The 27,783-nt window shown below is 42.7% G+C and overlaps 1 protein-coding gene across 2 annotated transcripts; it reads left to right on the plus strand.

Moving 5' to 3' along the window:
* The first annotated feature begins 3,700 nt into the window (after positions 1–3,700).
* Positions 3,701–26,201, plus strand: aqp11 (aquaporin 11). Of its 2 annotated transcripts, none has more exons than XM_062974506.1 (3): positions 3,701–4,482; positions 24,143–24,259; positions 25,423–26,201. In XM_062974506.1, exons 1-3 carry the CDS (start codon positions 3,915–3,917, stop codon positions 25,482–25,484), a joined length of 747 nt encoding a protein of 248 aa, XP_062830576.1. In that variant the 5' UTR covers positions 3,701–3,914; the 3' UTR covers positions 25,485–26,201. The 2 variants fall into 2 exon arrangements, with proteins under 2 accessions (XP_062830576.1, XP_008116850.2); XM_008118643.3 differs by lacking the exon at positions 3,701–4,482 and adding an exon at positions 14,777–16,902.
* The last annotated feature ends 1,582 nt before the right edge of the window (positions 26,202–27,783 follow it).

Consider the following 27,783-nt stretch of genomic DNA (forward strand, 5'->3'; position numbering starts at 1 on the left):
GCCCCTTGACCTTAACTACCACCAATTCTTCAATACTTTATTTCCCATACCACCAGACTTCGCCACAGCAACGCGTGGCCGGGCACAGCTAGTCTATATATATTAAAAAGTGATGGCATCACGGCAGCGGACAAAACAACAAAAGTAAACACCCCACAACCTCGAAACTTGCCAGCACAACCCCTCATCCATGCCTCTAGGTTGATACAACAAAAAGAAAAGAAAAATAAAGTCCTAATTAGAGGGAGAGGAATAATTGTTTTTATCCAATTGCTGCCAGTTAGAAGGCTAAGCTCTGTTCACTTGGTCGCCTAGCAACCCACTCAGCCTAGGGGACCCTTTACCTTAACTACCACCAATTCCTCAATACTTTATTTCCCATACCACCATACTTCGCCACAGCAACGCGTGGCCGGGCACAGCTAGTGAATCTATAAAATCACACATTACAGTTAAAACACAACCGTAAAAGCAACATATTAAAACATAGACATATTAAAATACCTGAAATAAAAGTTAAAATGCAAGTTTAGTTTGTATGCTAATTAGTTTGTATGATTGGGCCGGACTGTGGCACAACTGGCTAGTAACCAGCTGCAATAAATCACTACTGACCGAGAGGTCATGAGTTCGAAGCCTGGGTCAGGTTAAGCCCCCGATCATTAAATAGCCCGGCTTGCTGTTTACCTGAGCAGCCCAAAAGACAGTTGCATTTGTCAACTAGGAAATTTAGGTACACTTTATGCGGGGAGGCTAATTTACAACACCAATAATGGGGTTGCTTCCATAATGTGGTTGACACCATTGATTCTATTCTTGGACCTGGTGGAATGATGTATTAGTCACCCTCTGCTGTGCAGAACAATTTGATGTTCTGGTTTTTAAAGTAACTATTATGTTGTTTTTATCTTGTATTGCATTGTTTTAAAATCTTATTGTTTAAATGATTATGTGTATTGTATGCTATGTTGTTGTCATATTCTTGTTGTAAGCCGCCCCGAGTCCCCACAGGGAGATGGTGGCGGGGTATAAATAAAGTTATTATAAAACTGCCAGCAACACGTGGAAAGGAATGAGGAAGTACAGCACTCGGTGTCACTCGTGGATGATGAAGCAACAGCTCCCCCTGTGACCGGAATCGAGCATGGAGCTGGAAATGTTAAAATTGCCTCTGTGTGTGTCTATACTGTATGTTGTTTGTCTGATGGCATTGCATGTTTGCAGTATATATGTTCACTAGCTGTGCCCGGCCACGCGTTGCTGTGGCGAAGTATGGTGGTATGGGAAATAAAGTATTGAGGAATTGGTGGTAGTTAAGGTAGAGGGTAAAGGTTTTCCCCTGACATTAAGTCCAGTCGTGTCTGACTCTGGGGGTTGGTGCTCATCTTGAGTCTACACTCCATATAATCCAGTTGAAATCAGATAATCTTATTTTATAGGCAGTGTGGAAGAGGACTGATTGAAGTGGCCCTGGGCTGAGTGGGTTGCTAGGAGACCAAGTGGGTGGAGCTTAGCCTTCTAACTGAAAGCAGACCAAGTGGGTGGAGCTTAACCTTCTAACTGGCAGCAATTGGATAAAAACAATTATTACTCTCCCTCTAATTAGGACTTTATTTTTCTTTTCTTTTTTGTTGTATGAATGTAGAGGCATGGATGATGGGTTGTGCTGCCAAGTTTAGTGTTTCTGGGATGTGTAGTTTTGTTGTTTTGTCCTAGGCCAAAATTTCATTACCCTTTTATATATATAGATTGTAATCCACCCTGAGTCCCCTTTGGGGTGAGACGGGCGGGATATAAATACTGTAAATAAATAAATAAAAATGTGATTTTATGCCATGCAGCTTTGAGTCTCCTTCGGGAGAGATAAAGTGGGGTATAAATAAATACAGGGGCCGGGCTTAGTACAGGAGGCTAAAGCAATATGTAAAGTAAGAGCCTACTGATCAAAAGGTCAGCAGTTTGAGCCTGGGTTGTTGTATGTTTTCCGGGATGTATGGCCATGTTCCAGAAGTATTCAAGTTTGAGCCCGGGTTGAAAATGAGCACCCGCCGTTAGCCTCAGCTCACCTGCCCACCTAGCAGAGTCGAAAGCAGAAATGCAAGTAGATAAAATAGGTACAGCTTTTAGCGGGGAGGTTATAAACGCGGCTTTAAGTACATCTATCAGGAGGAAACTCATCGGCATGGAAGATGGAGAGACGGCATGCCCCATGGCCAGAGCCTCCAAAGATGCCGGAAATAAGATGGGGAAAAACTGCCTTTACCTCTGTTTGTGTTGTCTGTCCTTGTCAATTGTATAATCAGCACTGAATATTTGTCGTATATGTGTTCTGTAAAGCAGCTCTGAGTCCCCTTCAGGGTGAGAAGGGCAGGATATAAATACTCTAAATAAATAAATAACAGGTTTGTTTATTGTATGGCTATGTTCCAGAAGTATTCTCTCCTGATGTTTTGCCCACATCTCTGGCAGGCATCCATATATATTTTCTGTATATATTTCAGATTTCAATATTAATGTCAAAAATACGTAGTATGATTTTACATAGGATTTGTGCTACATTAGAACAGTAAAGACAAATATCACTTAAGTAAAATAAACATTGATTATTAAATAACCAAAAAAAAAAAGGTGTAAACACTAAGCTAATCTGGGAATCTGCTATTGCAACACATCCAATGAAGTGGTTTAAAACCAGTATAAAAACAGATTAGGACTAAGTACGTTCCAGCCCGGAAAACAAACAACAACCCTGTGATTCCGGCCATGAAAGCCTTCAACAACACATCAAATAAATAATGATTATTTATTTATTTATTTATTTACAACATTTATACCCCGCCCTTCTCACCTGAGGGGACTCAGGGCGGCTTACAAAAATTGGCAAAGTTTAATACCCAAAATACAATAATAAAAACAAAACAATATAAACAGATCTATTAATAACATTGTTAAAACACATTATAAAAACCTTAAAAACGTATATATAATTAATTCCATTTGTCCGAGATCCTCATGCTTCATCCTTAAATCAGGCCATGTCAACTTCGTCATAATCAAATATAGTAAACACAAGACATAGGTTTAAGATTCATAGTTAAAAATTGATTGGGTCGGCAATAAATTCATTTGAATTACAGATTGAAAGAAGATAAAAGGTAAAGGTTTCCCCTGACGTTAAGTCCAGTCGTGACCGACTCTGGGGGTTGGTGCTCATCTCCATTTCTAAGCCGAAGAGTCAGCGTTGTCCGTAGACATCTCCAAGGCATGTGGCCGGCATGACTGCATGGTGTGCCGTTACCTTCCTGCCGGAGCGGTACCTATTGATCTACTCACATTGGCATGTTTTCAAACTGCTTAGGTTGGCAGGAACTGGGCCTAACAACGGGCGCTCATTCCGCTCCCGGGATTTGAACCTGGGACCTTTTGGTCTGCAAGTTCAGCAGCTCAGCTGAACAGGGGCAGAAGGTAGACAAGATTAAAAGACACAATTAAATCAAACTTGGCTATAAAATGCCATAAGAAGCATTTGGCAAAGGGCAGCATGGTTCCTTTATTTCAGTGGGGCCCAGGTTCAATGACAAAACCATGATTCAAGAGGGAAACCATGGATAATCCATCATTGAAGACCCTGACCACAAGGAGCAGCCCAAGTCCTTTCAAGAGTGAGGTGTCTAAAGAAAGTCTTTGACAAACCTATGACACAACAATAGCAGCCCTATTCCTCAATGGCAGGAGATGCTTTGAGGGAGATGGAGGCAAAGGGAGATGTTCGATCCAATCCGCAGCATCAAGCTTCCCGACGAAAAGGGAATGGACTTCAAGAGAAGTGAGAGGTGGCATCACGAGGAAGAGTGTGGCCGCGAGAGAACCAAAGCACCGGGGAAAAGGGGGAAAGATCACAGTGGCCTTTCATCATGGAAAAGACGCAGTTGGTTGCCATCCAAGGGGCCACCACGGTGATTGCCACCGAGGGTAGGCGCATGACCCGCCTATTCATCACCCCATTGAGCCCCCGTCTCTTCCTGATGGAGATGCTGGCCACTTTCCAGCTGTGCGTCGGCTTCAATGTGCTGCGCCCTTTGGCCGAAAAGGAGACCTACCTGGGACATCTGTATTCCTTTGCCGCCCTCCACTTCTACTTGACTTTGAGTGAGAACCCGACGAATCCGACCACGACGCTGGTCCATATCCTGCGCAAAGGCATCTCGATGAAGCTGGGTGTGCTGACGATCGTGGCCCAGTTTGTGGGCGCCTTCGTCGCCGCAGTCTATCAAAACGTGCTCTGGGCAAGAGGCATCCTGGAGTTGCTCTCCGATCCCCACGTCTGCAGCTACCCTCTCCAGACCAACCTGTTGAAGGCCTTCGGCACGGAGCTTGTCTCCTCCTTCTTGTTCCAGCTCACCCTGCTCAAATCGGAGGAGCAAGAGATCCGCGTCAGGGCCAACATGATTGCCATCGCACTCACCTCCCTGGTGTATGCAGGTTTGTGAACATCTCTCTCTCTCTCCTTGCCTGAGGCTCCATCTACACCAGTGATTCCCAAAGTGGGCACTACCGCCCCCCGGTGGGCACTGGAGCGATCCGGGGGGCGGTGATGGCACCTATTAGGACATGGGGCGGGGCCAGAGGAGACAGGGCTGAGCACCTGAGGCACCTGTCAGGACACACAGGGGGCGGAGCTAGAGGAGTGGGCGTGGCTTCTTCCCAAGAGCCCGAAATAGGGCTGAGAATCTATACCTGTTGTGACTCAGCAACAGCATTGTAACACCTCTAGACTGCGTGAGCACTGGAAACCAACATGGAGGCCAATAAACAATCTAATATCTTTATTAAAGCAATAAAGGAATCAAACAAAAATAAGCAGAGTATATAGTCCAGCAATAGTCCTTTTAGGAAAAGTCAAATATAGTCCAGTAATATAAAGTTTAATGTCCAGTATTAGAGTTCAAAGTTTTAAATCCAATAACCGAAACACACTCAAACTTCCAAGCAGTTTGAGTGGGGAATAAAGCAAGGTCTCTCAGGAAAGGTTCCCGGGCACGATGTCCAAGGCAAGGAATCAAGGCAAGGCAAGATTAGTCGTGGTGGATCTGAAACGCAGGGAGATGAGATGCAACTCCCGGTCTACTCAAGAGTAGCATTCCGTCAAACCGCTGAGATGCACAGGAACAAGAGTCGATGTTAACTTTCCAACTGTCACGTTGACACTGCGACAGGTAGCCTGTGCCCAGAACTTTTATGGAAGTTCCAAGCTCTCCGACCCAGGTGTTTGAGTCCACATTTTCCCAAGGGAAACAGACTAAACACAACAACCTGCCAGATGTAAACCTCCCTTAATCTTCCCAAGAGAAATAGTTTAATTACAATCCTCTCTCTCTGCTAATCTCGCACTTCGTCTCAGGGACTCCTTATTGGAGCGATGTGTTTTCATAGAATCATAGAATCATAGAATAGTAGAATTGGAAGAGACCACATGGGCCATCTAGTCCAACCCCCTGCTAAGAAGCAGGAAATCGCATTGAGAAAAGATCTGCTATCAAACACAACATTTTCCGGGGAACCGGGCTCTGTTTCAAGGGCTTCACTAATTAGCTTTGGTACCAAACTGTCAACAGGGGACATCTGGAATGGAACAGAATCTTGCTGAGATGGGAAAAAACCCATATCCTTGTCAGTTTGATCTGTGATGGCTGTGGGATCATGGGTCAAAGGTCCCTGAGGCATCACAAGCATAGGCTGCAGAGCCAGAGTGAAGATGAAGGGGATTCTGGGTTTCAGGTGCAAGAGCCAGATGATGGGATACAGGATGAATTTCAGGATGATGGCATGGGGATGGGAATTATACAGGCTGATTCAGAGGCTCAAGAAATGCAGCTGGTGGATGAACTCTTGAACCAGCCAGTCATAGATAACAGCCAGGATGTTAGGGTGAACTCTTATATTTAATTTCCTTTTTAAAAAATGAGTAGAAATCTAGATTGAAAATAGTGGATAACATGTAGAAAGCGCAATTCTACATGTTTTGAATTACTGATAATAATACAGTAGAGTCTCACTTATCCAACATAAACAGGCCGGCAGAATATTGGATAAGCAAATATGTTGGATAATAAGGAGGGATTAAGGAAAAGCCTATTAAACATCAAATTAGGTTGCGATTTTACAAATTAAGCACCAAAGCATCATGTTATACAACAAATTTGGCAGAAAAAGTAGTTCAATGCGCAGTAATACTATGTAGTAATTACTGTATTTACAAAATATCACGATATATTGAAAACATTGACTACAAAAATGGCTTGGATTATCCAGAGGCTTGGATAAGCGAGGCTTGGATAAGTGAGACTCTACTGTATGTACTTAATGTTAGAATTAACCGGTTGATTGACTAATGTAGATATGCATGTACATTTCAAAAGGATTGTTATTTGATTTTATCTGCTATAATCTGCTGTTTTGTTATGTAACATATCATTAATAAACTGTTTACCCACCAAAAAAAAAAGAAGAGAGATAACAGCCAGGATGACATTCCCATGGGAAATAATGAGCCGGAGATGTCTCAGGCCCCAATTCAGGTGCGAGATAATGAGGTGGCTGGCCTTGAGGGAGAGCCATCACTATTTAGAGCAGATCGCTTGCAATGGAAAGGAATGTCTCAGCCTCACTGTAGTTTGAGATTGGCTGGAAAATGGGAGGCCTCTGAAGGAAAGAGAAATGTATTTTTGGGTTGCTTTTAAAACTGTGGGTTGAGAGACAGATCTTTGTCAAAGCAAATTCTCGCTTCATCAGTGTGTATGCTTATGTTTTCCTGCTTTGGAAATTCTCCTGTTCCTGGATCTTTGTAACCTGTGGACCTTTGTTTCTTTGGGAACTGGACTCTTGTTTTGCCTATGGATTATTGGATTTACTGACTCTCGTTTTGCCTATGAACTATTGGATTTTGCTGACTCTTTTTACTACTATTTTGGGAACTATATATCTGCCTGCTTTGATATATATATAGATATATATGCTTTTGCTCAATAAAATTACAAAAGACAATCTTCTGTGTGTGACTTGGTGTCAACAGCAAGGTGAACTATTCTGAGGTGCCACAATGGAGGCAGGATCACGGCCCAAGGGTTCAGGGGACATCACAATACCTCTCCTGAGGCGCTTGTTGTGACACAGAAGGCGGAGTTAGGGAAGGGGGCAGGGCCTCCTTCCAAGAGCGCAAGACAGGGCTGAGCCTCTATACCTCTCCTGAGAGGTCTGTTAGGACTAAAGGGCGGGGCTAGGGACGGGCGGGGCCTCTTCCCAAGAGCCCGAGATAGGGCTGAGCCTCTATATACTTCCCCTGAGGTGCTTGTTAGAACACAGGGGCGCGGTATAGAGGTTCATGTTGTGACTCAGCCACAGGATAGCCAGAGTGAGGATGAAGAAGGGGATTCTGGGTTTCAGATACAAGAGCCAGTTGAGCCAGAAGATGGGCTGCAGGAAATACAGGCTGATTCAGAGGCTCGAGAATTGCAGTTTGAACTGTTGACCCCAGAATGAACTGTTGACCCCAGAAGCCATAGACAACAGCCAGGATGACATTCCCATGGGAATTAATGAGCAAGAGAGCTCTCAAGACCTTGAATTATCTAGGGCTGACCGTTTGTTATGGAGAGGTTTTCAGGTCCGTAGGAGTGAGAGGCTAGCTGGAAAAAAGAGGCCACTTATGGAAAAAGAAATGCCTTTCTCGGGTGCTTTTAAAAGTGTGTGTTTGCAGATAGCTCGTGGTCAAAGCAAATCCTCGCTTCATCTGTGTGGATGTTCTTGTTTCATGCTCAAGAGAAGTTTTCCTGGATCTTTGTACCTTTGGACCTTGTTTTTGGGATCTACTGTCTATCGCCTTGCCTTATAGATTATTACATTGCTATGGTTTGTGGACTAATGAATTTTCATGGCTTATGAACTATTTGGATTCCTATTGATTCTTTTATTGCCCACAAAAGCATGCAGAAGAAAACCCTTAAGGTGCATCAATACTCTGTGGTTTGTGTAATCACCATCTGGACCTCACACTGGTTCCAGGATTCCATGTGTAACCATCTGCAAGGTGAAACCACTTTTCAACTGCATTAAATGGTCAGTGTTGATAGGGCCTTAATCCATAACTGTATACAAGATTATCGGTTGTATCTGAGGAAGCAGACTTGGGGTACATCTATATGGGCCGGGCTGTGGCGCAGGCTGTTGAGCAACCAGCTGCAACAAATCACTCTGACCAAGAGGTCATGAGTTCGAGGCCAGCTCGGAGCCCCGTGTTTGTCTTGTCTTTGTTCTATGTTAAAGGCATTGAATGTTTGCCTTATATGTGTAATGTGATCCGCCCTGAGTCCCCTTCGGGGTGAGAAGGGCGGAATATAAATACTGTAAATAAATAAATAAATATATTGAATCAATGCATTTTGAGACCACTTTAATTCCATGGCTCAGTGCTAGAGCCATGAGAAGTATGACTTGTGGCCTTCAGTGAATACAACTATACCTAAAGACTATGGACTATCGATTAAGAATGATACCCTGTGTACTCAACACCCAGAGACAACTACAGAGAAAACCTGAATGAGAAATGCCCGTGTATGGTGAATTAATACAAGGTGTTTGCGAGTAAACAAGATAGGTTATTTTTCAAAGAAGACTTTGTCATTTTTGTCTCTGAGTGCATATTTTAAACTAAGAGGTGTCAAGGGAGTGTATATCTTTTGGGCAACTGCAAAGAAACAACCATCCTCTGCTAACCAAATATATTTTTGTAGTGGCATGTCTTTCTCCCTGGCCATTCTTCAGTTTAACAGCTGAGTTACCTGTGTGCCATTACATCAATGCTTATGAATATCACTTGTTCCAAGAGTTGATTTCCAACAAGGTCATGCTTTTCTTTGTCCTTGGCAGTTCAGAGGCATGGTTCTTCAGTTTAACAGCTGAGCTACTTGTGTGCCATTACATCAATGCTTATGAATATCACTTGTTCAAAGAGTTGGCTTCTAACAAGGTCATGCTTTTTGTTGTCCTTGGCAGTTCAGAGGCATGGTTCTTCAGTTTAACAGCCGAGTTACCTGTGTGCCATTACGTCAATGCTTATGAATATCACTTGTTCAAAGAGTTGGCTTCTAACAAGGCCATGCTTTTCTTTGTCCTTGGCAGTTCAGAGGCATGGTTCTACAGTTTAACAGCCGAGTTATCTGTGTGCCATTACGTCAATGCTTATGAATATCACTTGTTCCAAGAGTTGACTTCTAACAAGGCCATGCTTTTCTTTGTCCTTGGCAGTTCAGAGGCATGGTTCTACAGTTTGACAACTGAGTTACCTGTGTGCCATTACATCAATGCTTCTGAATAGCACTTGTTCAAAGGTTGACTTCTAACAAGGCCATGCTTTTCTTTGTCCTTGGCAGTTCAGAGGCATGGTTCTACAGTTTAACAGCCGAGTTATCTGTGTGCCATTACGTCAATGCTTATGAATATCACTTGTTCCAAGAGTTGACTTCTAACAAGGCCATGCTTTTCTTTGTCCTTGGCAGTTCAGAGGCATGGTTCTACAGTTTAACAGCCGAGTTATCTGTGTGCCATTACGTCAATGCTTATGAATATCACTTGTTCCAAGAGTTGACTTCTAACAAGGCCATGCTTTTCTTTGTCCTTGGCAGTTCAGAGGCATGGTTCTACAGTTTGACAGCTGAGTTACCTGTGTGCCATTACATCAATGCTTCTGAATAGCACTTGTTCAAAGGTTGACTTCTAACAAGGCCATGCTTTTCTTTGTCCTTGGCAGTTCAGAGGCATGGTTCTTCAGTTTGACAGCTGAGTTACCTGTGTGCCATTACATCAATGCTTATGAATATCACTTGTTCAAAGAGTTGACTTCTAACAAGGTCATGCTTTTCTTTGTCCTTGGAAGTTCAGAGGCATGGTTCTTCAGCTTAACAGCTGAGTTACCTGTGTGCCATTACGTCAATGCTTATGAATATCACTTGTTCCAAGAGTTGACTTCTAACAAGGTCATGCTTTTCTTTGTCCTTGGCAGTTCAGAGGCATGGTTCTTCAGTTTGACAGCTGAGTTACCTGTGTGCCATTACATCAATGCTTCTGAATAGCACTTGTTCAAAGAGTTGACTTCTAACAAGGTCATGCTTTTCTTTGTCCTTGGAAGTTCAGAGGCATGGTTCTTCAGTTTGACAGCTGAGTTACCTGTGTGCCATTACAGGAATGCTTATGAATATCACTTGTTCAAAGAGTTGACTTCTAACAAAGTCATGCTTTTCTTGACTAGTGGTTTTCAGAAGGTGGTCTCCACATGTTCATGGAAATTCACATTTGCCAAATGGACGTGACGTCATTTTTCCTTTTTAATATGGGTATGAATGTCATTTGTTTCCGAAGGGAATTATTTCCAATCCAATACGGCAGCCTACTCGGAGGTCGAGAGAGTATAACTTTCCATGGCCATTTGAACCTTGGTCTCTCAGAGCTATATAGTTCAGTACTGAAATCACTATCCCACATTAGCACTCACAACTACATTGACATGCATGGGGCAATGGGGTCACAATTATTTATTATTTATTTACAGCATTTATATTCCGCCCTTCTCACCCCGAAGGGGACTCAGGGCGGATCAAATTACACATATAGGCAAACATTCAATGCCTTTTAACATAGAACAAAGACAAGACAAACATAGGCTCTGAGCGGGCCTCGAACTCATGACCTCCTGGTCAGAGTGATTCATTGCAGCTGGTTGCAGCTGGCTTGCTCTCCAGCCTGCGCCACAGCCCGGGCCCTAGCATCCAGCATCCTAGAATTGGGAGAGAGCCGAAGGGAACTCAGCCCAACTCCATTCTGCCATCCAGCCTCTGCTTAGAAATCTCCAGAGACTTATCTATATATATAAAACAGTGATGGCATCACGGCGACCGACAAAACAACAAAACTACAGGTCCCCCAACCTCGAAATTTGACAACACAACCCATCATCCACGCCTCTAGGTTGATACAACAAAAAGAATAGAAAAATAAAGTCCTAATTAGAGGGAGAGGAATAATTGCTTTTATCCAATTGCTGCCAGTTAGAAGGGTAAGCTCCTCCAACTTGGTCTCCTAGCAACCCAATAAAAAAAATAAAAAACACTAAAAATAATTAAAAACACTAAAAGATTAATACAATAAAATACTATAATAACAGAAAATAACAAAAAATAATACAAGAAAATAATAAAATATAATAAATAAAAAGATTACTTATAATAAAATTAATTAAAAAATACAAATAACGTCAAATAAAAATTACACAACAATTTTTAACCAATACCACCACCACTTTGCCACAGCAACGCGTGGCCGGGCACAGCTAGTATCTTATATATACAAAAACCTACTGACTTGGCACACAGAAAAGGAAGTACAGTTGAGTCTCACTTATCCAACATAAACGGGCCGGCAGAATGTTGGATAAGCAAATATGTTGGATAATAAGGAGGCATTAAGGAAAAGCCTATTAAACATCAAATTAGGTTATGATTTTACAAATGAAGCACCAAAACATCATGTTATACAACAAATTTGGCAGAAAAAGTAGTTCAATACGCAGTAATACTATGTAGTAATTACTGTATTTACAAAATATCACGATATATTGAAAACATTGACTACAAAAATGGCTTGGATTATCCAGAGGCTTGGATAAGCGAGGCTTGGATAAGTGAGACTCTACTGTAGTAAAGGACTCAATGGTTAGATGGGCTCAAAACATCGGCCAAGAGATAAAAATGGCCCAATGAGGAAAAAACATGGAAGAGAAGAATTAAGTACACGGCATGTCGAAACCTAAAAGAAAACATTTACAAAACGCACTTGTGGTGGTATCTCCCTCCAGAGAGATTAGCGAAGATGTACCATTGCACCGATAAATGCTGGAAATGTGGGAAATAAAGAGGAAGCCAATAGACTGAAGGCAAGGAGGAAATGGATGTTGATTTGGAGCTTATAATATTTTTATATGTACTATTCAAATAGAAGACTGTGACCTCTTATTGAAAATATATTGTCTGAGAAATGATTGTGAAAGACTAATAGATGAAAGTATTGCACTGTATAAGGAGCCCCGGTGGCAAAGTGTGTTAAAGCGCTGAGCTGCTGAACTTGCAGACTGAAAGGTTGCAGGTTCAAACCCTGGGAGCGGTGTGAGCAGCCGCTGTTAGCTCCAGCTTCTGACAACCTAGCAGTTCGAAAACATGACAATGTGAGTAGATCAATAGGTACCGCTCCAGCGGGAAGGTAATGGCGCTCCAATGCAGTCATGCTGGCCACATGACCTTGGAGGTGTCTATGGACAACGCCGGCTCTTTGGCTTAGAAATGGAGATGAGCACCAGCCCACAGTGTTGGTCACAACTGGACTTAACGTCAGGGGAAAACGTTTACCTTTACTAATACTTCTGTATGTACTACAGTAGAGTCTCACTTATCCAAGCCTCGCTTATCCAAGCCTCTGGATAATCCAAGCCATTTTTGTAGTCAATGTTTTCAATATATCATGATATTTTGGTGCTAAAGTCGTAAATACAGCAATTACTACATAACATTACTGTGTACTGAACTATTTTTTCTGTCAAATTTGTTGTCTAACATGATGTTTTGGTGCTTAATTTGTAAAATCATAACCTAAATTGATGTTTAATAGGCTTTTCCTTAATCCCTCCTTATTATCCAACATATTTGCTTATCCAACGTTCTGCCGGCCCGTCTATGTTGGATAAGTGAGACTCTACTGTATATAGAAATCTCCAGAGAAGGACACTCCACGGGACTCTGAGGCAGTGCATTGCACTCCTATTTATTTTATTTTATTTATTTATTTACAGTATTTATATTCTGCCTATTTTATTTATTTATTTACAGTATTTATATTCTGCCTATTTTATTTATTTATTTATATACAGTATTTATATTCTGCCTATTTATTTATTTATTTATTTACAGTGTTTATATTCTGCCTATTTGTTTTATTTATCTATTTATTTACAGTATTTATATTCTGCCTATTTGTTTTATTTATTTATTTATTTATTTACAGTATTTATATTCTGCCTATATATTTTATTTATTTATTTATTTGCAGTATTTATATTCCGCCCTTCGCACCCCGAAGGGGACTCAGGGCGGATCACATTATATACATATAGAGTAAACATTCAATGCCCATATACACATAGAACCGAGACAGAGACAGACGCAGAGGCAATTTAACCTTCTCCTGAGGGGATGTTCGATTCTGGCCACAGGGGGGAGCAGCTGCTTCATCATCCACTGTAACGGCACTTCCTCATTCCAACGTTGTAAATTAGTTAAACTTGCCTCCCCACTTTTATAAGTGGTACCTTATTTCCTACTTGATAGATGCAACTATCTTTCGGGTTGCTAGGTCAGCAACGAGCAGGGGCTATTTATTTATTTATTTTAATTGCTCTTAAAACAAGCTGGGACATAGCAGCCAAAACTACATGTTTATTGACCGGTTATAACCCAATGTGACAACAAAAGTGGCCCTCTTATTTGCTCAAAGCTGCTAAAAGGAGATCTGAGTACATAGATCAGATTGGGGTGCAGTGTAGGGGAGATGAGGATAGTTGATGCATACATCTATGGCTAAGCTACGTTGGCACCAAGCTGGCAAATACCTGTATATTTTTATTTTATTTTAAGTGTACCAGATGTATGTTGTATTTCATGTTTGTATTGTCTGTGCTTGATAAGGCCAACTGGCTAATCAATAAATTGTTGTTGTTATTTTTTAATTGCCGGGTGCATACATCTATGGCTAAGCTACATTGGCACCAAGCTGGCAAATACCTGTATATTTTTATTTTATTTTAAGTGTACCAGATGTATGTTGTATTTCATGTTTGTATTGTCTGTGCTTGATAAGGCCAACTGGCTAATCAATAAATTGTTGTTGTTATTTTTTAATTGCCGGGTGCATACATCTATGGCTAAGTTACATTGGCACCAAGCTGGCAAATACCTGTATATTTTTATTTTATTTTAAGTGTACCAGATGTATGTTGTATTTCATGTTTGTATTGTCTGTGCTTGATAAGGCCAACTGGCTAATCAATAAATTGTTGTTGTTATTTTTTAATTGCCGGGTTCCCCCCCCCCCCCCGCCACGGGCTGGCCTCGAACTCATGAGCTCATGGTCAGAGTGATTTATTGCAGCAGGCTGCTCACCAGCCTGTGCCACAGCCCGGCCCCTAAGGTTTAGGTGGAATCTCTTTTCCTGCAGTTTGCATCCGTTGCTGTGTGTCCTTGTCTCTGGGGCAACAGAACCCCAAGGCGGTTCCATTTCCAAGATGAAATCTAGAAACCGGGCTCTTGTGTCCCCTAAGCCGCTCCTCGCCGGGCTTGGCTCCCAGACCTTTGCCCTTCTCTGTGTCCTTTCCCCTCCCGCCACCTGTTGTGGTTGTGGTTATTGTTGTTGTGGGCGGCGTTGCCGTGGCGCCGCCTCCTCCTCGTCCCAATTGGGGAAGCCGGGCGCCTCTCGCTCTCCCTCCTTCCTACCCCAAGCCCAAAAGCATCATCCTCGGAGGAGCCCAGTCTGTCGGCGTGGCAGCTCCGAGAGAGAGCAAGCCATTCTCCCTCCCTTCCTCCCTCCTTTCCTCCCTCCACCGGCTGCAGTGCGGCGGAGAAGGAGGCGGCTGTGCCCGGGCTGCCAGAGCCGGAGAAGAGGACATCCGAGACGAAGGGGTTTGCAGCATGGATCGGGGCCCAGGGAGCCGGGATCTCTGACAGCCTGGGCTGCTGGTGGGCAAGGGCAAGGAAGCCCTTGAGAGGCCAGAGAAGGGCCCAGAGAAGAGACCAGGAAGCCCTTGAGAGGCTGGAGTCCAGGCTAGAGAAGAATCAAGTCTGGAAGGGGCTGGCAAGAGAAGGGCCAAGAGAAGCCCTTGGGAAGCTAGAGAACAGCCCAGGGAGGAGGCTAGAGAATCATCTTTTGGTGGCTACAGAAGAGGCCAGAGAAGCCATCACAAAGCCCCCGAGAGGCTAGAGAAGAGCCCAGGGAAGAGGCTAGAGAGTCATCTTTTGGTGGCTACAGAAGAGGCTGGAGAAGCCATCACAAAGCCCTTGAGAGGCGAGAGAAGGGCCCAGAGAAGAGACCAGGAAGCCCTTGAGAGGCTAGAGTCCAGGCTAGAGAAGAATCTTAAGTCTGGAGGGGGCTGGCTGGCTAGAGAAGGGCCAAGAGAAGCCCTTGAGAAGCTAGAGAAAAGCCCACGTAGGAAGCTAGAGAAGAATCTTTTAGTCACTAGAGAAGAGGCCAGAGAAGGGACCACCAAGCCCTTGAGTGGCTAGAGAAGAGCCCAGGGAAGAGGCTAGAGAATCATCTTTTAGTGGCTAGAGAAGAGACCAGGAAGCCCTTGAGAAGCTAGAGAAGGGCCAAGAGAAGGGACCACCAAGCCCTTGAGAGGCTAAAGAAAAGCCCTGAGAAGAGGCTAGAGAATAATATTTTAGTGGCTAGAGAAAAGGCCAGAGAAGTGATCACAAAGCCCTTGAGAGGCTAGAGAAGGGCCAAGAGAAGGAACCACCAAGCCCATGAGAGGCTAGAGAAAAGCCCAGGGAAGAGGCTAGAGAAGGATCTTTTAGAGCACTGGTTCTCAAGCTTTGGTCCTCCAGGTGTTTTGGACATCAACTCCCAGAAATCCCATCCAACTTGCCAGCTATTAGGAATTGTGGGATCTGAAGCCCAAAATACTTGGGAGGACCAAAGGTTGAGAACTGTTTTAGAGGCTAGTGAAGGGCCAAAAGAAGAGACCAAGAAGCCCTTGAGAAGCTAGCGAAGAGCTGAGGGAAGAGGCTAGAGAAGAACCTTTTAGTGGCTAGAGAAGAAGAGGCTAGAGAAGAACCTTTTAGTGGCTAGAGAAGAAGAAGCTAGAGAAGACTCTTTTAGAGGCTAGAGAAGGGCCGAGAGAAGCAAGACAAGAAACTACAAAGCCCATGAGAGGCTAGAGAAGGATTGAGAGAAGAATCTTTTAGTGGCTAGAGAAGGACTGAGAGAAGATGCTAGAGAAGAGACCACAAAGCCCTTGAGAGGCTAGAGAAGGGCTGAGAGAAAAGGCTTGAGAAGAATCTTTTGGAGGCTAGAGAAGAGCCAAGAGAAGAACCGAGAGAAGGGACTACAAAGCCCCTGAGAGGCTAGAGAAGAGCCTTTGAGAGAAGGGTCTTGGAGAGGTTGGAGCAGGTCGGATCCCCGCTGGAGAGAGGCAGACCCCGGCCATGCCTGCTTCTTCGGCCCCTTCCCTGGCAGAGACCTTCCTGTCCTTCCTGGTGATGGGCCTGGCGGTGGGCCTGGCGTGGGCCTCCCGGTGCCTGTCTCACCGGCACCTTCCCCCACGGACACACCGCCTGGTGCTGGAGTGCTCGGGTGCCTTCCAGATCTGCGCCTGCACACGGGAGCTGCGCCTCCTGTCCACGCTGCCCCCGCAGCCCCACACCGCCCTGGCCCTCACCTACCTCTCCACCGCCCTCCACGGTCGGACCCTCGTGGGCAGCGTCAACAACCCCTCCAGCAGCTTCCAGCTCCTCTTCAAGGGGCGCCTGGCGGGCACCACGTGGGCACTGCACACCTCGGCCCAGTTCCTGGGTGCCCTTGCTGCCCACCTCTTCACCCGTGGGGCATGGATGCTGGGCATGACGGAGGCCCACGCGAGAGCCCAGGACGAGGCCTGCACAAGCCCCCTCCAGACTTCGGTGGCCCACGCGTTCGTCCTGGAGCTGCTCTTCTCCTTCCTGCTCCACCTGATGCTGCTCCAGTTTGAGTCCCTCAGCCACCAGGCCAGGAGCCACCTGGTCGCCCTCCTGATCACCACCTTGGTCTACGAAGGTTTGTGGGTTCGCTTTGAGAGGGAATGCACACCACTCTTCCACCCAAAAGGTCACTCCAGATTTCATCCGACAGTACATGAAGGGAAGTCAAACATGACATCCACATAATAGATGGAACCAGTTAGAGCAGGCGTGGGCAAACTTCAGCCCTCCTTCCAGGTGTTTTGGACTTCAACTCCCACAATTCCTAACAGCCGGTAGGCTGTTAGGAATTGTGAGAGTTGAAGTCCAAAACACCTGGAGGGAGGGCTGAAGTTTGCCCATGCCTGCTCTAACTGGTTGCCAATATTTGGGCAACAGAGTGAGATCAAAATGAAGCTCCCCTGAAAGAGAAAGTTCAGGAAGAGAGACTTGTGACCCTTTCCCTGACTTCTTCCCTTGTCTGGGACCATAAACTTTCAAGGATTGCTAAATTGTTATACAACCGCCTTTATACTACTGTTTATCGACATTAGACTTTAGCAGAGTAAGATACAGCTTCTGGCATGAGAGGCAACAGGCCTCTGTATATCAGATGTTGCACAATATGAGTGAGAGTCTGCCACAACGCTCATGTCCTATTGCAGGACTTCTGATAGGCCTGTGTTACGAAACTGTAAAAAACAGAATGCTAGATTTAGATGGGTTTTTTTGTCTAATCTGTCCAGGTTCCTTAAATTCTCAGTGTAGCCAACAAGGCTTCAAGCCCTTGAACGTGCCTTAAATAGTTGCATACAATATGCTCCCCAAATCCACAATGATGTGTTGATGCACCTTATATGGATATGCAAAATTTATCAAAATAAAGGACTTCTAGCGTAAGAATACCATGGAGTCATGTTGTAGGACTACTGTGTTTCCCCGAAAATAAAAGTGTCTTATATTAATTTTTGCTCCCAAAGATGCGCTAGGTCTTATTTTCAAGGGATGTCTTATTTTTCCATGAAGAAGAATTCACATATATTGTTGAACAAAAAATGAACATTTATTATATACTGTACAATAGTTGTCATCCCAAACCAGCATAACCAGACAAACTGTGAATCCTATCAAGAATATCTTGTTAATACCATTATTTCTATGTACAACAATCTATGGTACATACATTCATTGATCCTGCATGCTCTGGTATTATGTTTGGCGGGTGCACTTCCAAACACAAAGTTTGCTAGGTCTTACTTTCGGGGGATGCCTTATATTTAGCAATTCAGCAAAACCTGTACTAGGTCTTATTTTTCGGGGATGTCTTATTTTCGGGGAAACAGGGTAAGAAAATGCCTAGAGGGGGTGTAACTTGTCAGATGTGGATAATCAAATCTGTGGATACAGGGCCATACTCTTTATCAACATCAAAGCCTTCCAGCTATGAAAGTCTTCAACAACTACTGTTTATCAGCTAAGCCCCATGGTGTTGTCTTCAGGGAATATTTCAACTTTGGATGGTCTGCCCACGAACTAAATAATATCTTGTACATTGCAGAGATTGTGGATCAGAGGTTGGATAAAATTCTAGGATATACTCTCCATTTGCTCAGTGATCTAACCTATTTGGTCTGTGTTGCTGGTTATGAACCTTGGTTTTGAAATTAACACCTGCAGCAGTTCTGCAAAACCAATGATGGCAAGCAAGCAGTCTTCCAGAGTAACTAGTTTGCCTTTAACAGTGTTCTCTTTTGTTAAATTCCCAAGAAAGGCCGTGGCTCCATAAAACCCTACTTGAAAATCACTACTTTAGACAATTTTTGCCCAAGAAGATGACTATTATTTGGGCAGAATGGCTGACTGAGGGGAGTTTTATTCTTAAAAGGTAATTATTTCCAAGCTCAGACTGTAGTACATTGAGGACACCTGTTGCTTCTAGCAAAGGCCGGGTGGCAATGCCTTTTTCCCAGTGTACATGACTGTTGTCAAGGACAGCAAGAGTTCATGCCTGAAGGAACGGTGCTGCTTTTGCCTATTTTGCTCCAATGGTTGATGTTGGATGTATGAAGTAGAAGTTTTTCTTCCCTTAATCCCACTAATCTGTTATTGTGACATAAATATTCTCTTCGCTTGCTGTTTCTCCGTTCCTTGGCCGATTCCTTCTGCCCCAAACTGGAGGGGAGGATATTTTGACTTCCGATTGAGTCTTTTCAACTGAGAACATAGTACAGGAGAGTCTTACTTATCCATCATAAATGGGCCAGCAGAACGTTGGATAAGCGAATATATTGGACAATAAGGAGGGATTAAGGAAAAGCCTATTAAACATCAAATTAGGTTATGATTTTACAAATTAAGCACCAAAACATTGTGTTTTGCAACAAATTTGACAGAAAAAGTAGTTCAATACGCAGTAATGCTACGTAGTAATTACTATATTTACAAATTTAGCACCAAAATATCACAATGTTTCGAAAACAATGACTACAAAAACATTGACTACTAAAAGGCAGACTGTGTTGGATAATACAGAACATTGGATAAGAGAAGCTTGGATAAGTGAGACTCTACTGTATTTTCAAAGCCCGAACGTTTGCTTTGTAATGACCACTAAGTCTACTTTGATTCCTTCCATAGAGGAAAGGCATTGTCCTGGGGTTGGTTTTGAAGCAACATGCTGATGCTATGATAAAATGCGCCACGCAATCTCTTATTACTTTAGGCAGATAGGTGCTATATATGGCTTGCTGCTGTCTATCCTATATGGTGAGAAGCAGAACAGGTATAATACAATCTTGCAAGCATATTTAATTCTGGCATGACCTACTTCTGTGAATGTAAACCTTCTATCTCTGATTTTTTTTGGGTGTTATTACAGTTAATTGAGTGCCTCCGTAAAACCTCAGCATGTAGTACAACTAGCTATTACTGTAGATATAACCAGGGAATAAACATGTAAATGTCAAAATCCCAAATCCTACAGCATCAAAAGCAGGCCACCCAGTTTGCCTTTATATAAGCTTACTGAAATATTGACACAGGGTACTTAGTTGCAGAACATTAAACACGATGAACACACAAGAGGAAAGGTGTATTTCTATCTGTTTAGCAGGGATGTCTAAATTACCTCTGTTAACCTCTGCTGGAACAAACTGGGGAATAAAATTAAGTGCCTTCATATTGCGCATGAGGCAGACGGACGGTCTTTATTGAGGAGACAACAGCACACTTTCCACAGAAAAGGCCAGTTCATTTAACATATATGCCCACAGACAGTGATTTTGGAATCAAAAGTTATCTCTTAACCACAAGAACTTGAGCAACGATTTTAAAAGGCCCTATCAGGGAAGTCTTGAAGTCTGTGATAGTCTTCTGAGAAAATTACAGATGAAATAATACAGGGATGTGCCAGCTTCCCTGATACATTAAAGCAGTGGTTTATTTATTTACAGTATTTCTATTCCGCCCTTCTCACCCCGAAGGGGACTCAGGGCGGATCACATTATACACACATAGGGCAAACATTCAATGCCCATAAACACATCAAACAAAGACCGAGACAGACAGACGCAGAGGTAATATAACCTTCTCCTGAGGGGATGTTCGATTCTGGCCACAGGGGGGAGCAGCTGCTTCATCATCCACTCTGATGGCACTTCCTCATTCCAGATCGTAAATTAGTTAACCTTGCCTCCCCACTTTTTTATAAGTGGTACCTTATTTCCTACTTGATAGATGCAACTGTCTTTCGGGTTGCTAGGTCAGCAACGAGCAGGGGCTATATTTTATTTTTAATTGACGGGTGCTCACCCTGCCGCAGGCTGGCCTCGAACTCATGACCTCATGGTCAGAGTGATTTATTGCAGCTGCTCAACAGCCTGCGCCACAGCCCAGCCCCTGCTTTCCAACCTTTTTTATCAGGGGCCACTTTGACCAGGGACCACTATCCAACATTAGTCCCAAAACAGTTACGAATAAATTTTTGGTCAACTTTAGATTCAGTTTGTTTATTTGGGGTGCCGATTCAGAAAATTGCATTGGATAGACCACATCATCTCTAGTTTCTGATACAAAACATGCCATCCATATGCCATTTCTGCTCACCTACAGAAAGCCATATTTAATAATCTAGAGCTGATGTCTATCTAATGCAATTTCCTGAATCAGCACTCCAAATAACCCCAGGAATAGGCCTAAAAACAAAGACACCAAGGTGCCCCCGCTTCCAGGCACCACATGGAATGGCTCCACTCAGATGGAGGGAGGGAGGGAGGAGGAGAAGCAGCAGTCAGGAGGCTTGTTGTCATGTCTTTCGTGGGTAGTCAGACTCTCCCCTCCCGACATCCCCATTGCCTTGGCACTATAAGGGTTTTGTGAGATCAATCGCTCTCATTACAACGGTGTAGTAACAGCGAGGCCGCGGACCATATTTTAATTCTTGGGGCGCACTGATGGTCCACAGACCACAGGTCGAAAACCACTGCATTAAAGCATGAGGAAGCTAAGATCTACCTATTTAAAAAACCCCTAAGAAAATGCAAGCAATATTTGCTGTGTTTGGAAATTGTAGTCCCATTCTTCAATTTATTTTTCAAAAAGGCTATAGAGTACCCAGCTGTGATCTACCAGAGTTGCTCAGCTTTTTGTTTCTTAGGAAAAAATAAAAGTTTGCAGAGGAAGATCCAATGGGACTTCTTCCACCCACTGTAGTGAACTAATCTTATCATATGTTGACTTAATACAAATAAGAACAGTTGAGCAAGGAAGGTAACCTGGAATACCCTTTGTACTTTGTATCTCAAGGTGAAAACTGCCTGGAACAAGTGAAAACTGTATATACTTGCTGCTTGAGAATACATCTTCTTAAATTCCAGAAGTTAAACTGTTCTTATTCGCAAGCAAAGCCCTTAACAGCCAAGTACTGGAACAACTTATAAAACGTAGTAAACGGCAGTAAAAGATGTTGGTGTTCCAAAACAAGAGATTTTCGTGAAACCTAATCTCTGCTGCTTCTGTCTGGGCAAATCAGGAGATAGCATTCAGTACACATTTAAATTTAAAAAATTAATTCCATGTTCAATCCTACCCCTTATAAGAGTGAACTAGTCGCAGTCTGAACTAGTCCCTGTCCGCACTTGCATTTTTTCCATAACCGGGGTCATTAATTTGGCAGAGGACTTGTCCATTCAGTTACAAAAAGAAAAAACTCTCTGTTAATGAGCAAAGTAAACAGATTTTTAATTCCACTGCTGTGGACTTCCTGAAATACTTAGTGTGTCATTAAGCAACCATTTAAATGTCATGTTCTCTTTGTGTTTTTAAAGCTCCATCACAGTATTGGAAAAATAGCAACTTGAACTTTAAAAAGGGTGGAAGAGAATGTAGACAGTTCAAATCTTAGCGATACTGTCAGTCATTTGAAATGCAAAAATATGACCATATTCCCATTTGTTATAATCTGGACAGATTGCTACTACTATGTACAACCTATGCATGTTCCTATGACCAAGCAGAAGCAGACATGTGTCATCTCTAAAAACAGAGGTTTTCCCCCAAGAAGTCGTTTATTCAGACTCGATTTGCTAGAGGCTTTGAGTCTTGTTTAAGAGAAAAAAAGTGGCATTTCATTATCATCATGGAGCCCTCAGCGTGGAATGGGTTAAACCCTTGTGCTGGCAGGACTACTAACCGAAAAGTCAGTGGTTTAAATTTGGGGAATGGGGTGAGCTCCTGTCTATCAGCTCCAGCTTCCAATGCAGGGACATGAGAGAAGCCTCCCACAGGATGGTAAAATATCCGGGCATCCTCGGGCAACGTCCTTGCAGACAGCCAATTCTCACACACCAGAAGCAAATTGCAGTTTCTCAAATCGCTCCTGACATGAAAAATATCATCACTATCATCATCATCATCATCTTCTGGTCCATTTAGTAAAGACTTGACTCAGGAACATTTGGAAACAATTTCAAAATGGGCAGGCAAAATATTGTCATATTTAAGAAACCGGGTTCAGAACCTTTCGTTGTTAAGGCTTGTCTGCCATCATGAGATAACAACATTGTTTTTTTGTTATCTTTCACACAGGTTTGGGAAGCTGCTGCCCTTCAGATATTTTTGAACTGTAGCTTCCCAAACTCTGCATTATAGCTTATGCTTGCTGAAGAGTAAGAGTTGCAGTTCTCTTCCCCCCCCCCCCCCAAAATAAAACCTCTCCTTCATTGGAAAATCTTTAGTTGACTACTCTTGCATTAGTAGCTTTGAACAATTTGCTTACTATTTATACAACACTTTGTGTAATGTTGTCAAAAACTCTTCTAATAATTATGTGAGAAATGTTGGCATTCTTCTTAACAGCTTAAGAGAAAGATGGGAGTTACAGTGATTTAAAATATCTAGAAAGCCTATGGCTGAGACTGGATTTGAACTAGAGACCGTCATAACTCTACTGTGCACAATGTGGCTCACTGGAGGTCTAGAAGGTGGGTGGCCTGAGGAATCCACTGCCAAATCCCAAATTCCCTGGGACGGGAAGACATACTTTTGCTGACCCAGATCCTATTTGTAACAAAAGAATAGCAGTACCAGACCTCATTAGGGATAGCATCAGGATGAATGCACGCTCTGTACCAGAAGCATCGTCATTGAGAATTATTAACTTCTACAGCACAGGCCGCTGGCATGTCACAAACCCCAAACATTGCTTTTTTTCCCAAGGGATTGCTGATAGCAGCACTGTCTCACCTTTCCTCCAGTTGAGAGTTTACTCAGGATTTCAAAAGGCAGCATATATGTGTAAAGAGTACAGAACCAATTCTGGGGTGCTGGTTTAGTTTTGCAGCACCTGTCCAATATAAGACTTGTTATTTGCCAGAAGTATTTCTTCTATGGCAACTCTATAGATGAGAAACCTCCAAGAGATCCAGTCCTCAATAGCTCAGGTTCTGCAGCCTTAGGGCCACGGCTTCCTTGACTGAGGCAATCCAGCTGTAATGTTGTCTTCACATTTTCCTACTGCCTTCTACTTTACAGAGCTTCATTGACTTTGAGTCATGTCATCACATAAGCATCACAGCTTGTTTCGTCCTCTTCCCTTCTGAATTGAAGCTTTATTTGCTTGGAGACCCATTGGTTTGCCTTTTAAGCAGTCCATGGTATCTGCAAAACTCTCCTTCAGCACATTTCAAATGGGTTGATTTTAATTGCTGTCTGCTCTCTTCACTGTCCAGCTTTCACAACATGTATAGAACTCAAAAATACTATGGATCGGATGATCCTGGTTTTGGAATTTAATGCTAATCGAGATTTAGAGGAGGAACTGTCCTTTTGTCTTCTTATAGGAGGACACCTCACAGGAGCCATATTCAACCCAGCTCTGGCTTTTTCTATGCACTTAAACTGCTTCAGTGAAAAATTTTGGAACTACATCCTGGTGTACTGGATAGCTCCATGCTTAGGTAAGCAACCTTATTTTTCTATTTATGTGAGCAAACACAGGGCTATGAGTCCTAATGATAAGGTTCAAGGAATACAGAGCAATAGCTTTAATTAAGGGACAGCTTTGGTGAAATTCAGTATGACACACAGGTCTGGTATCTGTGGTTTCATTTATCCATATTCAGACAACATATACTTAATCTTTATTTATTTTCTAGGTCCTCTAGTACTATGATATTCTTGGACCAGACATTTCTCATTTCAATAGGTTTTTACTATTATCCACAATTTTGCATATCAATGTAAAGCCAGGCAATGTATTCCCAGCATTCACTCTATAACAAAAACGCACTGGCCAAGCCACCCTCTCTCAATCTGAGAAAGAGAAATGGCAAACCTCTTCTGAATACATCTGACCAAAAAACCCTACTGAAGCACTGCTTGCCAAAGAATGGACTTGAGGACACGTAACAATATTATCCAGTTTAGCTACACATTAACAAATTAAGACAGAGGTTAATTGTGTTTACAAGTGGGAATAATATTCTACAAATTGCAATGCTAGTCGGTGGAGTTGCTTGAGGTGACAGTGAGGATTCAAAGGAATTATGGTCCTGGTTTTAAACATCTCATTTTTTCTACTATTGAAAGCACATTTCCTTGGCTTTCAGAAAGTGTGAATTTTGCCATGAAATGAAGAACAACCAGATGCTTAAGCACAACTTCTAAACTACGGCAGCCAAGTGCCACTTTCCTTTCCTAATAAAATATACTGATATTTTACTCATTTATTACTGTTTAAATTGTCTCATATCTAAAGTTCTCTGAGTCACGTAGAAATTAAAAGCATAAAACATGAAACAGTGATAAAACAATTACAGGAGTAATCAAACCAAATATAAAGCCAGCAGCAGGGATAAAACAGTATATACATCTAGAGTTGGGGAGCTCAAGTTGTGAAGGTTGAGGGAGGGTGAATTTTACTATTAATACACAGCAGCATCATACAATATAGCCGTATATTGGTAGGAGATATGTCACAGGACTTTGTGTTGACAGCTCTTAGGAGTAAAATCAAGCTTATCCAAAATAGGACGTTGATGCGTTGAAGTGACCCCAACTATGCATGCATCACTCCACGTGACAATGCCTTAAGTGCCTTTTTACATTTATATCATTTCAGGGTCCGTATTGGTGGTCATCGCATGGGACGAAATCCTTCCCCTGCTGCACAGAGAAGCGTAGGAAGTAGAGAAGGAGTCTTTTTCAAGAGACTGTGAATGAAACTGGCACAGCAGCGTTTTGCACAAACAGGAGACAAACAGGAAACTGGACATCTGTCTTTTACTTTGACAGCTTTCAGACCCTTATTTTGGAACATCCTGACAGTTTAATTATTAAACAGTATTTGTTTGCGCCCTTGGAACACTCAGGACCGATTTTCCCAACCTGAACCATGGTTTTCAAATGACAAGAGTGGGCTAACCTTAAACAAGGGGATCTCTTTTTCAGCTCTCCTCCAAGTCAATACAGATGAAGACGGAACAAATTAAAATAACTAATGGTATAACTGAATGCCTTCGTAATTTTTTCCTGTGACATTTAAACAAGTTACATTGAAAACAATCTACCTCAGACATTCTGGGAAATAACCTGCTGCAGGTCAATTTTGGATTTCTATTTCTTTAGAGTAAAGCCTGCATCTATTACACGGATATCCCATTTAAACTGGGCAGAGTAGGAGTGGATTGTGAACAACATTTTCTAGTACATTTTCATCATTGAGGCAAGGAAGCACTTGAAGCGCAGAGTGGGGAACATTGTGGAATGTTTTAATAAAATCCTTTTCACATAGTTTTTGAGTCCATAATGGTGGATTCTGACTCATTTGTGTGATTAAAAATGAGGTCAGTGGAATGGAAACAATTAATACAGGGCTCAGAAATAAATTAAAAAAAAACACTTGGCCTTTTTTCCTCTTTTCGGACATTTCAGTAGTGCTTTGAGATTGCAGTTCTATTAACAATGTCAGTTTCACAAACTACAAGGAAGAGCTGAGAAGCACCAAAAAGAAAAAGAAAAAAGAGAAGAAATTGTTGTCGCTTGAACTCTGCCACTCTTCCTAAGGCTCCAGTTTACACCAACAGAAGGCTTTTGCTTGGGATTAGAAAGGCCAGCTAAGGGCAAAGTTCAGTTCTTTACTCCACAGTATTATTCACCTCAACAATAAGCCCTGCGGAATAATACAACTTCAGTCCACCAAATACAGGCAGTTCCAGAGTCACAAACATCCAACTTAGAAATGACTCATAGTTACAAATGGGAGTGAAACAACAGGAAGTAAGAGAAATCTACCCCTCGGAAGGGAAATTCACTCCTGAAAGTTATCATGGGGAAAAGGGGTCTCCACTGAAGCTTTCTCACCAATCCTTGTTTCCACAACAAGCCACATTTTTCAATATCCAGTTATCACAGGGACAGAAAGTGAGGTGAAATCTTTTGGACAGGGCCACAGACAGCAAAGGAAACTCCACAGGAGTGTTAACCCTTCCCTATATATATGGCTGGAGTTACACTTTAAAAATGTACCTGTTCTGACATATCTATACATTCAACTTGAGAACAAACCTACAGAGCCTATCTTCTTTGGAACTTGGGAACCGCCTATAGTTTAACATGCACTTTTAGCAGAAGTGGTGTGGGTGCTTTTAATATGTCAGCTGCCGACAATTCAAACCAGATACAACTATACTAAACTAAGAATAGATCAAAAATGTAATCTTTTCTGACATGAAAGTTTCCAGATTGCATCTTTCTAAACCTTTTCACCGATTCAGAACAGAAGATGCAGGGAGAGGAAGGGAATGGAGAAAGAGGAAGCAGATCTCAAACTGCCAGTACAGATCATCTTCTGAAAACTGTTGAAAGGAAAATGTTTGCTCTGGAATAGATGTTAATTAAATACTGGCACAAGATATGTGGCACCAACCAACAAAGAAAAACTTTGCTAACTTCAATTGTGTTCTGGAATTTTGTGCAAAAACCACACAAAAAGGATTTTACTGATGCGCAAAATGTTGGCAGACCTTTGTGAAACCAATTAATGGTTATAAATTGTGCAGACTTCATTCCTGATGATCCCAGGAGGGTGTGTGTGTGTGTGTGTTCTGTTTGCAACTCATTCCATCAAATGAACAGAAAAAAGGATTATTAGGAGAAGTAAACTTTGTGTTGTCAAAGGATTTCATGGCCTGAATCACTGGGTTGCTGTGAGTTTTCCGGGCTGTATGGCCATGTTTCAGAAGCATTATCTCCTGATGTTTCACCCACATCTATGGCAAGAATCCACAGAGGTTGTTCAGGGCTGTTGGAGACAAGGCAAGTGAGGTTTATATATCTGTGGGAGAAACCAGGGTGGGAGAAAGAAGTGTCTGTTTGAGGCAAGTGTGAATGCTGCCATTGGCCACCTTGATTAGCACTGAATAGCTTTGCAGTTTCAAAGATTGGCTGATTCCTGCCTGGGGGAATCCTTTGTTAGGAGGTG

The sequence above is a fragment of the Anolis carolinensis genome, chromosome 3, assembly GCF_035594765.1.
Source record: "Anolis carolinensis isolate JA03-04 chromosome 3, rAnoCar3.1.pri, whole genome shotgun sequence".
Lineage (NCBI taxonomy): Eukaryota > Metazoa > Chordata > Lepidosauria > Squamata > Dactyloidae > Anolis > Anolis carolinensis.